Raw genomic sequence first — 14,427 nt, 5'->3', positions numbered from 1 at the left:
TCATGCATGTGTCTGGAGAAGCTCAACAACACTGTCTAATAGTCCATGCTTTGATGGACACCAATATTCAAAAATACCTAAATGAAATCACTAGTTCCAAATCCTCCAGAAGAGTGTCACCCTTGATGTCATGCTGTAATGACTAACATTCACTACAAAGTACGTCCCTATAACTTACCTTAGGATCTTTGGGGCTAAATCCAGATATATAGTCATTTATCAAATTGAAAACGAATCCTCTATCCATTAGAGTCAAACAGCGCTATAGAAACCAAAACATAATGAATGGTTAGTTACATATTTCTTTTAAAAGTCTGTTAAATATAGCTTGAAAATAATTTAAATTTGTTCTACACTAGATGGGTGACATTTTCCTTTTTACAGATAATAGAATAAGCTGTCAGAGCTTTAGGTGACCTTAAAGAAAAGTAGAAAGGGCAAAGTGATTTATCACTGGACTAGAGACTCAACGACTTCAACTGGACAATTTTCAAAATGTGCAGGAACTGTTGTGTTTGAGATAATGTATTGCATTCTAGAGAAATAAGCAACTGAATAAGACATGGTCCTTACTCTCCTCCAATGGTTAAGACAAATAAATAATTAAAATATAGCACAGTAAGAAGTGCCGTAGAACTCTGTAAAGAAGTGGAGGTCAAGGAAGAGCTTAATTTAAAAGATGAGTGAACTATGGCAGGCAGACGATTGGTCTCATTGGTTGTACTGACCCTGGTCTTTTCCTCACTTTAACCATCACACCAGCAATAAAATTAGCCTCAGAATTCTTTGGTGTTCCTCCACTGCATATGTGTCAAAACCTGAACTTCTTAACCTGACACTCAAGGCCTTACACCATCATGCACTAGATAGCCTTTCCCACTTTTTCTCCACACATCTTAAATTCACCACGCAATGACTGCTTCTCTCACCTTTTTTCTCAGGGAGACTCCACCTGCAACACATTAACTCTTGTCTTTGGGAATTCTGAACTATGCTTCTTGTCTCTGCCCATGCCACCTTGTCATGATTCCTCTTTCTTCTTCTGTAGTATTTTGTTTGTATTTTCAATATTATGGTTATAACCTCTATCTTGTATATGTATTGGAGCAAGACTAGCAATAGTCTCTCACTCCTTTGAATCCCCAAATAGAAGGCAAACAAATCTTTGTGGACTTGAATTAGTAAATACTAGTATTAAATCAATGATGTTCTGCTACCTTTACATAGATACTGCAAGTTAAAACTCCAGTGAAGAAATTAAGATTTTACACTCCAGTTAATCTCACATGTCTTTAAAAAGACATGTGGTAGTCAGGCATGGTGGTGCCTACCTATCATCTCACGTGTGAGAGAGGAGGACTGCTAGTTCAAGTCCAGCCTGGACAACTTAGTGAGTTCGTGAAACCCTATCTCAAAAAACAAAAAATAAAAAAGGGCTAAAGATGTAGCTCAGGGTAAAGGCTCTGAGTTCAATCCTCGGTACTTAAAAAAAAAAAGACATAACATGTACATGCTTAGTTTTTATTACATAAAAGGCTTATGAAATAGTATCAAAACTTTATTTTAATTCTTGCAAAGAAAAGGTCTTATGTTAGAAAATCATACTCTGAGCCAGGCACAGTAGCACTTGCCTATTGGCTCAGCTACCCGGGAGGCTGAGGCAGGAGGACTGCTTGAGTCCAGGTATTTGAGAACAGCCTGAGCAACACAGGGAGACTGTAATCTTAAAAAAATTTTAAAGGAAAAACATAGCCTGAAAATGTGAAAGCAAGTTGAAATTTTTTAATTAAAAAAAACAAGCGTAAGGGCCAGGGATTTAGCTCAGTAGTTCTGCCGCCTGCATCCCAAGTGAAAAGTCCTGAGTTCCATCTCCAGTACAAAAACAAACAAACAAAAAGGGTATGTTAGACACCAAAATTGCTGGATAGATTATTGATCATAAATTTCATAATATGAGGCATGATGAGCTATGAGGAAAAAGATAATAGTAAAGAAGCAAGTAAAATCTAAATGTGTTAAAGGCCCATGGGTGTCCTCTGCAATCAAATATTCCTTGATAAAACAATCTCACCTCTTAGCACTGCTACTTACACACTGACAACAAAAAAAGGTAACAATGAAAAAATGTACTCTTTTCTATAAACATAGGGCCTTCTGGTATCTCTCAAATAAAAAAACTTCACTGGTCAAAACTAACAATTTTCACGTACATGTACTAGCAACACGCAGACTCCAGTTACATCACCAAATAGGTTGCTTTAGCTCAAAAGCGGCAAACTAAAAAAATCAAAGAAGTGATTTAGATGCATCAAGGATCAGAGAACAATAAGAAGTGGTGGGGACTGGTGCAACCTATAAGGTATGTTTCCCATCTAAGTGCAGTCGGATTAAAATATATCTGAAACATCTTACAAAATAAGCAAAACTCGCCTTACAGTTAAACCACTTGTTAGGACCTCAGATTCAATTAATTAGCCATCTTGGTTGAAGTAAGATAATCTCAAACTTGGCTTATCTAGCAATTCAGTCAAAAGTGTTACTCCAATAGCCTTATGAAGACCTAGCTGAATCATTAGACAGTTAAGTTGGTAATTTCTTCCTTTGATTTTCAAGACCCTGGTAATGAAGGAGCGTTCCTTACCATATCCTAGCTGCCTTTAACTCACCTTCAGGAAGCCAGCCAAACTGTAATTCACATTTCTGGACTCCTCAGGAATCTCTGCATAGCGAATAGTCACATGGGGAATTACTGCAAGCAGCAATGAATGTAAGACATGATGATATGCCTCAGGAAATCTCTGGCCTCTGGGAAGCTTAAATGAAATACAGAACGAGAGAGAGAGAGAAAAAAAGCATTCCAAAAGGTCTAAATCAACTGCCACTTTTATTTTCAAACACATTCTAGATGTAAATGTGTTTTTAAACTGAACTATAATTTTTATCCTAACTCAAAATAGTACCTTTAGTTTTATGTGTACTTTATAGATTCCTACCAGAACTGTCTGACCTTCTAATTATATAACTGACTTCAATTATCAGTCAGAATGATTTATTCCAACCCAGCTCTAGAATAATATGTTCTTGGGATGCAAAAATCTCCCAGTTTTTCATTCCATTTATCCCTGGCACACAAAGTAAGCATGCATCTCAGTTCCAGCAAACTTATGCTATTAAAGTTTTGATAAAATGATAACTGTGAGGTGGATTTATGTTTTACTTAACAAGTCTTAGCTTTATGGTTTCTATAACTAAAGAAATTTGTCTTTGTATAGGAAGAACATCCTTCATCCAAAACTCTGAAATATTCCCAAACTCAAAACTTTCTGAGGATCAACATGATACTACAAATGCAAAACTCCATGCCTGATAACATGTGATAGGTAATAGTTAAAACGGAAATACAAATATAAAACACTTCACAAAATTTCCAAAATCTGAAACATTTCCCAAGCATTTTAAATAAGGTATTCTCAACTTGTATCATTACACTAATTTTTAAAAACAATTAAATGTATACACTATGTTACAGGAACACATGTCCATACTACATAAAGTTTTTTTAAAATTTTGTACAAGCTTTAACTCTTTGCAATAGAAAGGTTATATTTGATATGGGACTTATTTTTCTAAATGAATCTTTCAACATTACACATTTTTAAATCATAAGACAAAGGCAAAGCCCCAAAGGTAGCGAGTTTTATATGGCAAAAAATTATAGGACAGAGTTTTTGCAGAAGCCTGCAGATTGGACTGTGAGAACATAGGAACTGCAAAACCTCTGATTTGTGCAGTACAGCTACTGTACTGTCATAAGCAACATTTTAAAAAGCAAAAGGCCTAGAGCTCTTTAACACAAAAGGACATTTGTGTGTCATTGTTATATGTATGATTGGTGTTCTTTCTTATATACTATTCTTATCTACAATTATTATTCAGCAATTAAAATAAAATAAAAGAAATTATTGAGACTGCTTACCTTAATTTTATTCTCTTCCAGCAAGTATGTGGCCATGGACTTTGCAATTATTTCAAAGAAAAACCATGAGTACTGAAACAAAACAAAAAAATCTTCAATGGTGATTACCCAAATCTTTAATGCTTAGCAAAACTTAAATCTATATGGATCTTCTGTCTAAACTTCTCTAATGTTTTCAAGTAATTCTAACTCACTAGCAAAGTGTCATAGAGTACCTTTGAACTGTTTTACCAAAAAGGTACCATTGTACCCTAAGGTTGGCTAGGGATGTGCAAGGGAGAGCAATGTTTGTCCTAGTGGGAAGGGGTATTATGTCACTGTCCTCGCTTTGAATTTTGTATATCTGGTAATAAGAGCAAACCAAATTTTAGTTTATGTGGTTGTTACTTTAAAATTCTCTACAGACAGTGAATCTTATTACCACCCGCACTCAGTGTGTGTTTGGGGGGACCCAGCCATGACCTTGTTACAGCACTGATGCAGCCAGAGTGGCTGACGTGCATGTTTGCCCACATCATGGAATTTGAAGGGTGGAGAAAAGCCTCAAGCAGAAATATCCCAAAGTACCCCAAGTTCTAACATTCACAAAGGAAATAAGAAAAATAATGACAATAAAAATAAGAGCTTTTATTGAGTGCCTGCTATGTGCCAGAAACTATGTGTTCAATACTTCACTCATAATTTAGAAATGAGGAACTGGAGGCTCAGAGATGCTAATTAACTGGTTTCAGGTCCCACAATGGATACAAGATTCTAACCCAGATTCAACGGATCCAGATTTATTCTATTCTGCATGTGATTGAGGGCCAGGGTGAGCAGGAAGGTGAAGAAGGCTCTATGGAAAACTTTAGGAAAAGGGGGCTTGTGCACAGGGGTATGGAGAGTGTGAGAGATGCTGAAAACCAATAACTGAACAGGGAAGGTACCAAACAAGTATATTTATGGCTGCTTTTGTTCTCGGTTGTGTCCAATGTCTTTACCTTTAGCAGTTTATTTATTGCTAAGAAATCTGCAGACTGTTTCAGTATTGCTATCATCGTAGTAGCCAAGGTCTCGTGTATCAGCTGGGCCTGAAGAGCTCTTGGTTTTTCAGGTCGGAAACTATACTACAAACAAAGAAAAGGAGCCATAAGCCAGAACTGTCCCATAAAACAAATCACTTGGCAAGAAAGCTCAGTCCACAAACCTTAACGAAGGATCTTAAATAACTATCCAAGCCTTCTTCGTGGCACTTTGATACGATGTGTAAGAGAACCCTGAAATGATATTCACAAAAGAAAGCATGTCATGCTATAATTAATTACAGTAGGGTGACTGTTAAATAAGACCATCATGTTAAACCTCTCAAATACCTAACACTATCTGAACAATTAAAAATGAGAAGACATAAGATATAATGGCAGTTTATATCTAGCAAAGATTTCACAATCTAACACGTTTAGTGTCTTGTAAAATTTATTTCCTGGTTCAAAAGAACTTTATTTTCTGCCCAGATATTTCATTTCTTTTCTAAATCTCTGTTTGAAGCATGTATGGCTATGACCATATGTGTCAAAGACTCTTCAGTTAAGGTAAATAATGAAATCTTTCTAGCGAGAATAAAAGGAAATAATTCCTAATAGAAAACGGGGAAAGGAGAAGCAGGGCAGCTATAATAATAGGAACTGAAATTGGAGGTAGATATAAAATTGATGAAAAGGGCTGGGGATTTAGCTCAGTAGTGCCGCCACCTGCCTCACAAGCGCAAGGACCCAAGTTCGATTCCCAGTACCAAAATTTTTTTTTGAAATTTATGAGAAGATTTAAATGTAAAAGCCTAGCAGTTCTCAAACCTCAGTATGCATCAAAAATCATCCAAAGATTTCCTTAACAGATTGCTTAGCTCCTCTCTAGAGTTTCTGATTTTGTAGGTCTAAGGTGAATTTCAATGTTGCTGGTCTAGGAACCACATTCTGAATTAAAATAATGCTTCTTAAATTTTCAAGCAGACTATCCCCAAAACAGAGGTGAACAAACAGCGTGCAGTTGTGTATAGGCTGGGACCTGGTGGAAGAGGCTGAGGCAACAGCAGAGACAGCAAAGCCAGAAACAGCCAGCACAGAGCTCACAAGTTTTTAGTCTTCTGCTATCTATCTATCTATCTATCTATCTATCTATCTATCTATCTATCTATCTATCTATCTATCTAATCTATCTATCTATCTATCTATCTATCTATCTATCTATCTATCTATCATCTCTCTTTGGTGCTACTGGTTGAACCCAGGAGTGCTGAGCTTCATTTTCATTTGAGTTCTTTTATTTATTTTATATTGAGACAGGGTCTCAGTAAGCCACTAAGTTGTCCAGGCTGGCCTTGAACTTGCAATCTCCCAGAGTGCTGGGATTATGGGCATGGACCACCACACCCCACTGAAGTCTATTTTAATTTCAAAATTCAGGTGCAATTTTCATTCTATACCACTATATGTTCTTGTTTATTGTTTTTAATATGAAACCAATACTCTTATTATTTCAAGTAAAAAAATGATGACTTAGTGACAAATTCTGTCCAATATGAGACACTACTCATGTATGGCTATTTAAATTAATTAAAATCAAAATTAAATATAATTAAAATTTTAGTTCCTCAGCTGAACTGGACACATTTGAAGTGCCCAATAGCCACAGGTGCCTAGTGGCTACTATAATGGGCAGCATGAGAAACTTCAATTAAAATTTATGTATTTGGCTTCCTAAATATATATTAATAGCCATGAAGGGATAAATAAGTAGCAATAAAACAACAGTATGGGACTTCAATGTGTTACTTTTTTTGGGGGCGGGGTTTGAGACAGGGTCTCACTATGTAGTTGAGACTGACCTGGAACTCACTATGTAGCCCAGGCTGGTCTCAAACTCACAGCGGTAAGCCTCCCAAGTGCTGGGATTACAGGCCTGCACCACCATGCCCAGCAATGTGCTATTTTCAATGATGGATAAACTACACAGAAAATTAATATGAAAATATTGGACTTGAACTATTCTTAGACCAAAAGGGTCTAATAGACATATAGATATAGATATAGATATAGATATATATGAACTGTCTTATCTGACAGCACAAGGATGTACATTTGTCTCGGGTCTACATGGAATATTCTCCAGGATAGATTACATGTTAGGGTACAAAACAAGTTTAAAAAAATTTAAGATTGAAGTCATATCAAGTATTCTTTTCAACCACAATGGTATGCAAGTCAAAATCAAGAACAGGAGGAATTGGGGAAAATTCAGTATTTGAGAATTAACATGTTCCTGAACAACCAATCAGGCAAAAAAGGAAATGAATATAGAAATTTAAAAATATCTTCAGTCAACGCCAATGGAAATACAACATACAAAACCGACTGGATGCAACAAAAGCAGTTCTACAAGTTTAATAGCAATGAAAGTTTCCATTAAAAAGAAGAAAGATCTCAAACAAATAGCTTGTTTGTATTGTAACACCCAAACTCACATGGTGCAGTTGATAGGAACATCATCTTCATGGGTCATATTTGTGAGAACTCGGAAGAGTTGCATAAGAATTACAGGTAGAAACTGTATCATGACTTGGATCTCCATGGCATGCAAACACTAAAATAAGTTATTATTAGTTATGAAAACAAACAGAAATATGATATAATTTGCAAATGTAAAACAACAAAAAATTAATGAGAGATCTATTGACTGAATATAAGCTCATTTAAATGTGAGTTTCCTGGAACAGGGGACATTGTTTTGTTAATTATTTTCTCCACACCTCTAGTTTGACATTCAGATTTTGTTAGTTTATTCAATATTAAATGCTTAACTGAAGATTACAAGTGTAATTGGAATAAGTGAGTTTTGCAAAAAGACAACTGACTTGGTAAATGAACACTCAATGATGGGGCTTGGGAAGGAGCAGGCTGTTTGTAGATGCTAGAGAAATGCCTAGCCTGCAGTATTCTGTAAGCTTTTCAGGGAAAGGGGCCAGCTCCAGTTAACCTGGTAAGAAGTTAAGTAGGCATCAATAAAAAAAAACACTCCTATATAGAATTGGCTTTACACAGGAATTACCTACAAAAGTCAGGTAGTTTTGCATTCTAACATCCTCGTGGTTCATTTCTTCAAAGTGCTAACACTTTGACTCTAATAGGAGGAATGTTACAAACATCAAAATGAAGGTGTGCATACATACATAGAAATGTTACAGTGAAACGTGTGAAATTTCTCTTTTCTTCCTTTCTCTCCACATTCACTTACTCATTTAACCAGCCAACAGCAGAATAGGGAGGGAGGGAGGGAAAAAGGAAATTTTACTGAGCACCTTCTGCATCAATGCAGTGTGTAGTGCTATGGGAACAGAGACAGAGAAGTTTAGTATATAAGGAACTAATGTATTCCTCTTTCATATTCTCCCTTACTTTTGCTCCGTCTTTCCATCCTTACTCTCCTTGATCCTACGCAAGACTCTGTCATCTTTATCCAAATCATCTCAACAGTAACCTCCCAGACTTCTGTGGAACGGCCCAGGGTCCCACACACAGGACAAGATGGCAAGCTCAGGAATTCAACTGTTCAAACTTTTCCATCCTGTGCGCCCTCTCACCCATCCTTTCTGCCATTGCTTCTTTTCACAACTCTCTAATCTATAACCAAAATACTCTTAATGATTTTCAGCAAGTCTCTGTACAGTTTTTCTGAACTCCCAACACATCCAGCTCTCATTTTCAAGTCAATGGTCCTCAAACGCTGGGTTCATCAGATTTCCTCCTAAAACAATTTGTTTGATGCCTCATCACCATTACAGAGTGGTTCTTGACCAAAGAGTCACGTTGCTTCCCACAGGAGATGTGGCAATGTCTGGAGACATTTGGGATTATCTCAACTGGGGCACTCTACTGACCTCTAGTGTGAGTGAAGGCCTGAGATTCTGCTAAACAGCCTACAGCACAGTCTCTCACAACAAAGGATTATCCTACCCAAAATGTCAATAGAGCCAAGGTTCAAAGCCCTGACCTAGGGTGGGAATTAAACTCAAGTTACTTAAGAACCAGCCTACATTTTCAGCCTTTGTACTCATCACTGTTCTTTACAAGGTAAAATTAATGTCTTCACTTTTCCCTGAATGTATCACATGATTTCTTACCTTTGTCTCTTTGTTCATAGTTTTTAGCCAAATCTATAGGTGTCCTTTCAAGGCAAATTTGAATCTCTATATCAGAGAAGCCATTCACTTTTTTATTCAACAAAAGCATACTGAATGTACTTCCAATAGCCAACTGCACACACACACACACACACAATCACCAAAAACAAAAGCAAAAAAACCCTGGTTCCTAGTATTACACAATTCGGTCTTAACATGGAACTAAATCGCTGCAATCCAAACTGTGACTGGTCTGATAGTCGTATACACAAAATGCACAACATAAGGAGCAACTAGGCTGCAGGTAGGTAGGGATGAGGCTTCTCTGAAGGATAAGCAGGATAATGCCAGGTAGAAAGGAGAGGGGTACATTCCATGCAGGGCAGATCTCCCTGCTACCAGTATTGCTTTGCTATAATTTATTCTCAGCACAGCAGCTACTGTGTTCAGTTTGAAATGCAAATTAGACAATGTCATCCTTCTCTCATTAGAAACAAAACAAGCCACCACAATAAAATTGCTGTCATGGGCCTGCCATTACCTGCCTGTGCTCTGCCTTTCTCTCCAAACTCATCCCATGGCAACCTTCCTTCTCATTGCTTACTGTGTTTGGTCTTTTTTTTTTCTGTCCTTCAAATATCTGAGCAATAAGGTGTTCACGCCTGCTGCAATATTATATTCTCCTTTTATAAAGCTTTATCACCTATGGTTGTTGTCCTCTCACTAGTTTCTTTTCAGGTGGAAGTGTCACCTCTTCCAATAGTCCTCCCCTGACAAGTCCTTCTTGAATGCACAGTATTCCTGGTCACCTTAGATCCCATTAATCTGTTCTGCTTTCTTCACAGCATTCATCTCTATGTAAAATTATTCATTTATTTATAATCTCACTGCCCCAATAAGAGCCCAGAATCCAGAACAATGTCTGGCCCCATAGTAGATGTATAATAAATATTTGGTGAGTGGCAGAATAAATGAATAAAATAAGGAACACAGAGGTGAGATGAAAATGGTTTCTCAGTTCATTGAATCCTTAACACTTGTGCTCTGGATCATGCATTTGACGTTTAATCACATATGGCTTTGGATTATTTTTATTACTGACATATTGTCACTTATGTGTATTCTGTCTCTTCAGTGATAATGACTCTATGGACAGTGATCTTAACTTTCTTTTCCACAAGCTTCACAACATTTAGGAAAATACTAAAAATATAAGAACTCAACAAGAAGATTCTAAATGAATTGATGAAATAGTGTCATAGGGACAACAGATAGCAAGGTTTGCTAGGAAAATCACGGGACGGGGAGGTCAAGAGACATGTCACAAGCTCAGCTGTGCTCTGCTACCTACCTGCTGAAGAAGAACTACAGGTAAGGCACCTCTACTTGGACTCTAGTTTCCTCACCTGAAAAAAGAAATGTCTAGGATCTTTTTCATTTCTGAAATTACATGGCACTTCACTCACTGCCACTAGAGGGCAAGCATGGGTCATATAAATATCAAAAAGTCCACACCCTTAAAAACACAAATATGAGTACTTTTTTTTCATCAAAGAATAGCAACATTTGAAAATGATGTTCTGTTTGATACTACTCTTGTTAAAACTTGTACAAAACTTTTCCACTGGAAAAAAAGACAATTACCTTTATAGACAAAGCATTCATGTATACAGCTGGGAGTCCTCCCAGACATTAACTGAGACAGGATTTGAAAGTTAGATGACTATTATGCTTAATAATAACTAAAAATACCACTGATGGATGATCTTCCTCCTTCTCTTCCAACAATGTATTTTTATATGGTAGGCAAAAACCGAAGGCAAATCACATCACTTCACTGTTTAACACCCTGTAAGGATACCCATCTCATTTGGAGTAAATCCCAACTCTTTGCCATGGCCCTGTGAAGCCTCTCCTGAGTAGTTCACCAGCCACCTTGCCAAGGTAATGCCTTGTCACTCTGCACTGGCCAGCCTGCAATTCTGGCTGCTCCTTTACCACATCAAGCCAAGCTCTTTGGGGCCTCTGGAGTTGCTGTTCCAGCTCCCCACTGCAATTCACATGGCTGACATCCTCCTTTCCTTTAGGTCATTGCTCAAATGTGACCTTACCAGAGACATTTTCTGTGACCTCTTCAAAGCAGGAACTCTTCTTATTTCTGTTCTCATTCACTGTTTTGTTTTTTTAGCACTTATTACTACCTGATTTGACAATATACATATTCATTTCTGTGCGTACTGTCTGTCTCCACAAGAAATAATCTCCCTAATGACAGGGACTTTATGTGTTTCTTCATTTATATTCTTCCCAAATGCCTGGAACAATGCCTGGCTCACAGGAAGCACTGCAAGTACAAGGGTGGCATGAATGATTACTACATAGCAGATGCTCAATCTTATGTAAACCTCACAACTACCCTACAGGATGGGTACTGTTGTTATCCCAACGTGATAGCTGAAGAAACAATGGTTCTGAGAATTCAAATAACTTGGCCAAGGTCGATCACAAAGCCAGCAAGTAACAGATCTAGGGCACAGAGTCCGTTCATGATTCCAGAGCCCATATTTATTTCATGTTGGACTACCTCTCTGAAACAAATGAACGTATTGTTTCCTGAGAATATCATTAAGCAGTAGAACATGTCCAAAAGTGAATCCTATAGAACTTTTGTTTAAAATCAAAATTCCTCAGACTTCCTATGGCTGACTTACTAAAGGAATATTCACAAAGAAGAGCCACTGCCAGCTGGGTCTTAGCATGTGTGCCAGTCCTAGAATATAGAATGGTGGATGTCTTAGGTTCGGATAAGTTAGGGTATTCCATACGATTCTCTCTTATGCAACGTGCAGAAAAATAGGTTACTTGGTCTCTTCAGTAGGCCCTTTGATAGTCTTTCATTCATGAACATGGGAACTATTTCATATTTTATTCCAATCAAAAGCATTTGTGTTCCTCCAGGCTTTTCCCTGAACAGCATGCTGCACCTTTACCGGGCAGTCAGCAGGAGGAGAAAGTACCTGAAAAATCAATTTATGCAACTGACAGCAACATATCCATAAGCTTTTCAAAACTGTGCTGTCAAATTGTGGCTATAACATTGTCTTCCTAGTGTAGCAACTCTGCCGTGTGCATGTAAAGAGCCACTTGATGGAAAAGTGCATGCTAGAAAGTATTCTCCTGAGTATACCCAGTTAAAAGTATTTTCAAGTGTTCGTCTGTTTCTTTTTTCCACATCCAAATGTGGCAATAGAAAGACATGGAAAACAAACCTTTTGCTGAAAGCTGCTGCTCATTTACCTTTAAATATTTAATGAGCTCCCCTGGAACTTCTTTAGAGCCTGACTGAATCAGCTGGCAATGATGGAAGAATTTGTGCACATGCAGATCCTGGAACACAGATGGAAACAGCCATATGAAATTTGATTCATTATCCTTAAATTCAGACTCTCTACCTCTCCCTCCTCTTGCATCTTGCAAACCCATCTAGCCGGGGATTCTAATGCCCAGACACAGCAGCTGTAGCTGCCAACCTACGTGTCCAAGCCCTGAATTCCCCTTGCCCACCAAGCAAAGCAGTAGAACCAGGTCAGCGTGGTATGTACTTAAGCATACAGGTAGGCCCCAATGCATACTCAACCCACTGAGCACTCTTTTAGTCTCCATTTAGTCCAGCCCACTCTATGAAGTTAGGCTGCGTGTACATTTTAATGAAGTAAACAGAAACAAAGAAGGTCTGAACTAACAGGTGAAGGGAAGGTAGCAGAAGCAAGTTACCAGAACAATAGTGTCAGGTATCCAAAAGCCAGCTTTACTAGAACACCCTCCACTGGGAAGTGAATCCGGTTGCTCTGCATGGAATTCACATACACTGACTTTCTGGATAGTGTGGGCTACATCAGAAAGTGGAATGATGTGCACTTTGACCTGCTTCCTGTAATTATTATTGTGTGACCAAACACGACAAAGCCTTAGTTTCTTCACCTATAAGATGGTCGGAGCTCCCATATGCCTTTCAAGGTTTGGTGAGGCTCAAATCATTTAGTAGGAATAAGAAAAATTTGTGATCTGAGAATAATTACAAAACATGAACTAAAATGATATTATTATTAATGAGGAAATCTTACAGGTGACGACTTCTCTGAGGCTATAGGAATAAAATATAGTCTATTTTTATGAAGAAATATATTTGAGCGTTCAAATTGACAAGTTTTAAACTATGCAACTTACTTGAGTGTAAATAGTAGACTCTAAGTGGCTTTTAATCTTCAACAAAGGCTTTGCACCATCTACCCACTTAATATCCACACTCAATTGCTATAAACAGAAAATATGCACATGAGTTTTTGTATCACGACAATGGATAGATGAACAACATATAACATCTCTATGAATTTCAACATTTCCAGAAATGAGTGTATTTGGTTCAGACAAAGAGATTGTTGGAGAAAAACACCCTGCCATTCGAATAAACATACCCTAAGTCATTTTAAATTTCCAATCCTTTGCAGATTGAGACTTTTATGAATTACTCAAGTAAATGAAATTTCTTAAAGGGATGCAGGGAATCCAAGCCCCAGTTTTAATAATTATTATCAGAATCAACAGATACTGTATTACTCTATCAAACTGCTGTAAACTTACTAAATATATATTTCCATGCGTCTCTTTATCACAGACCAGCACAGCTCCTCAGACAAAACTGTGAGTAGCATTGTCCAACACAATAAACTAGACCCAGAGAACTCTAACTTTTGAATATTCAATGATGACAACTCAGCAAATGCAGAAAATTTCCTACCCTTCTTGATTCTGCATCATTCAGATTCAAGTAGCCTGGAGGAAGATTGGCTGAAACCGGCAGCTGCTGCTCAAAGGTGATGATTCTACCATCCTTCAGCAAAGGTACCCAGGCAAACCCAACTGCCAAGACAATGATCAACCATAAGAAATCAAACAGCAAATGCAATTAGCTACACAAATGTCTGACTGCTGGGGAGCAGAGTAGGGTGTTGATACTTCTGGGGATCTGTACATGGAAGCCCAGGTGATAGGGAACTTCTTGCTGGGGAAGAAACAATAGCTTTGGATTACTTCTTAATCCCAGCCTGGCCGCTCACAACTTATTTGCTCTATTTCCTTGCCAGTAAAAATAGGAAGAACAACACATCATTTCTTCGTCTAAAAGAGTTGAGAAACCAGGGCAAGATAACATGTGAAAACATTTTAAAGCTTAAAACATGCACCAATATCAATATCTTTACACTTTGGGGTATGCATGTATGTGTGTGTAAAAAAA

The 14,427-nt window shown here is 37.7% G+C and overlaps 1 protein-coding gene across 1 annotated transcript in view; it reads right to left on the bottom strand.

Moving 5' to 3' along the window:
- Dock11 (dedicator of cytokinesis 11) overlaps positions 1-14,427 on the bottom strand; it is a 156,990-nt gene that overhangs the window by 78,590 nt on the left and 63,973 nt on the right. The window contains exons 21-29 of the mRNA XM_033760270.1: positions 13,930-14,051; positions 13,359-13,445; positions 12,429-12,518; positions 7,476-7,594; positions 5,163-5,232; positions 4,957-5,082; positions 3,977-4,048; positions 2,667-2,813; positions 179-262 (exon numbers count right to left, since the gene is read on the bottom strand). Coding sequence (XP_033616161.1) covers positions 179-262; positions 2,667-2,813; positions 3,977-4,048; positions 4,957-5,082; positions 5,163-5,232; positions 7,476-7,594; positions 12,429-12,518; positions 13,359-13,445; positions 13,930-14,051 — 917 coding nt within the window. The remainder of the gene's footprint in view (positions 1-178; positions 263-2,666; positions 2,814-3,976; positions 4,049-4,956; positions 5,083-5,162; positions 5,233-7,475; positions 7,595-12,428; positions 12,519-13,358; positions 13,446-13,929; positions 14,052-14,427) is intronic.

This window comes from Fukomys damarensis, unplaced genomic scaffold (genome assembly GCF_012274545.1).
Source record: "Fukomys damarensis isolate Sample0158 unplaced genomic scaffold, DMR_v1.0_HiC HiC_scaffold_39, whole genome shotgun sequence".
Classification (NCBI taxonomy): Eukaryota; Metazoa; Chordata; class Mammalia; order Rodentia; family Bathyergidae; genus Fukomys; species Fukomys damarensis.
The sequence above is the reverse complement of the archived record's forward strand: the minus strand, read 5'-3'. Positions and strand labels throughout refer to the sequence as shown.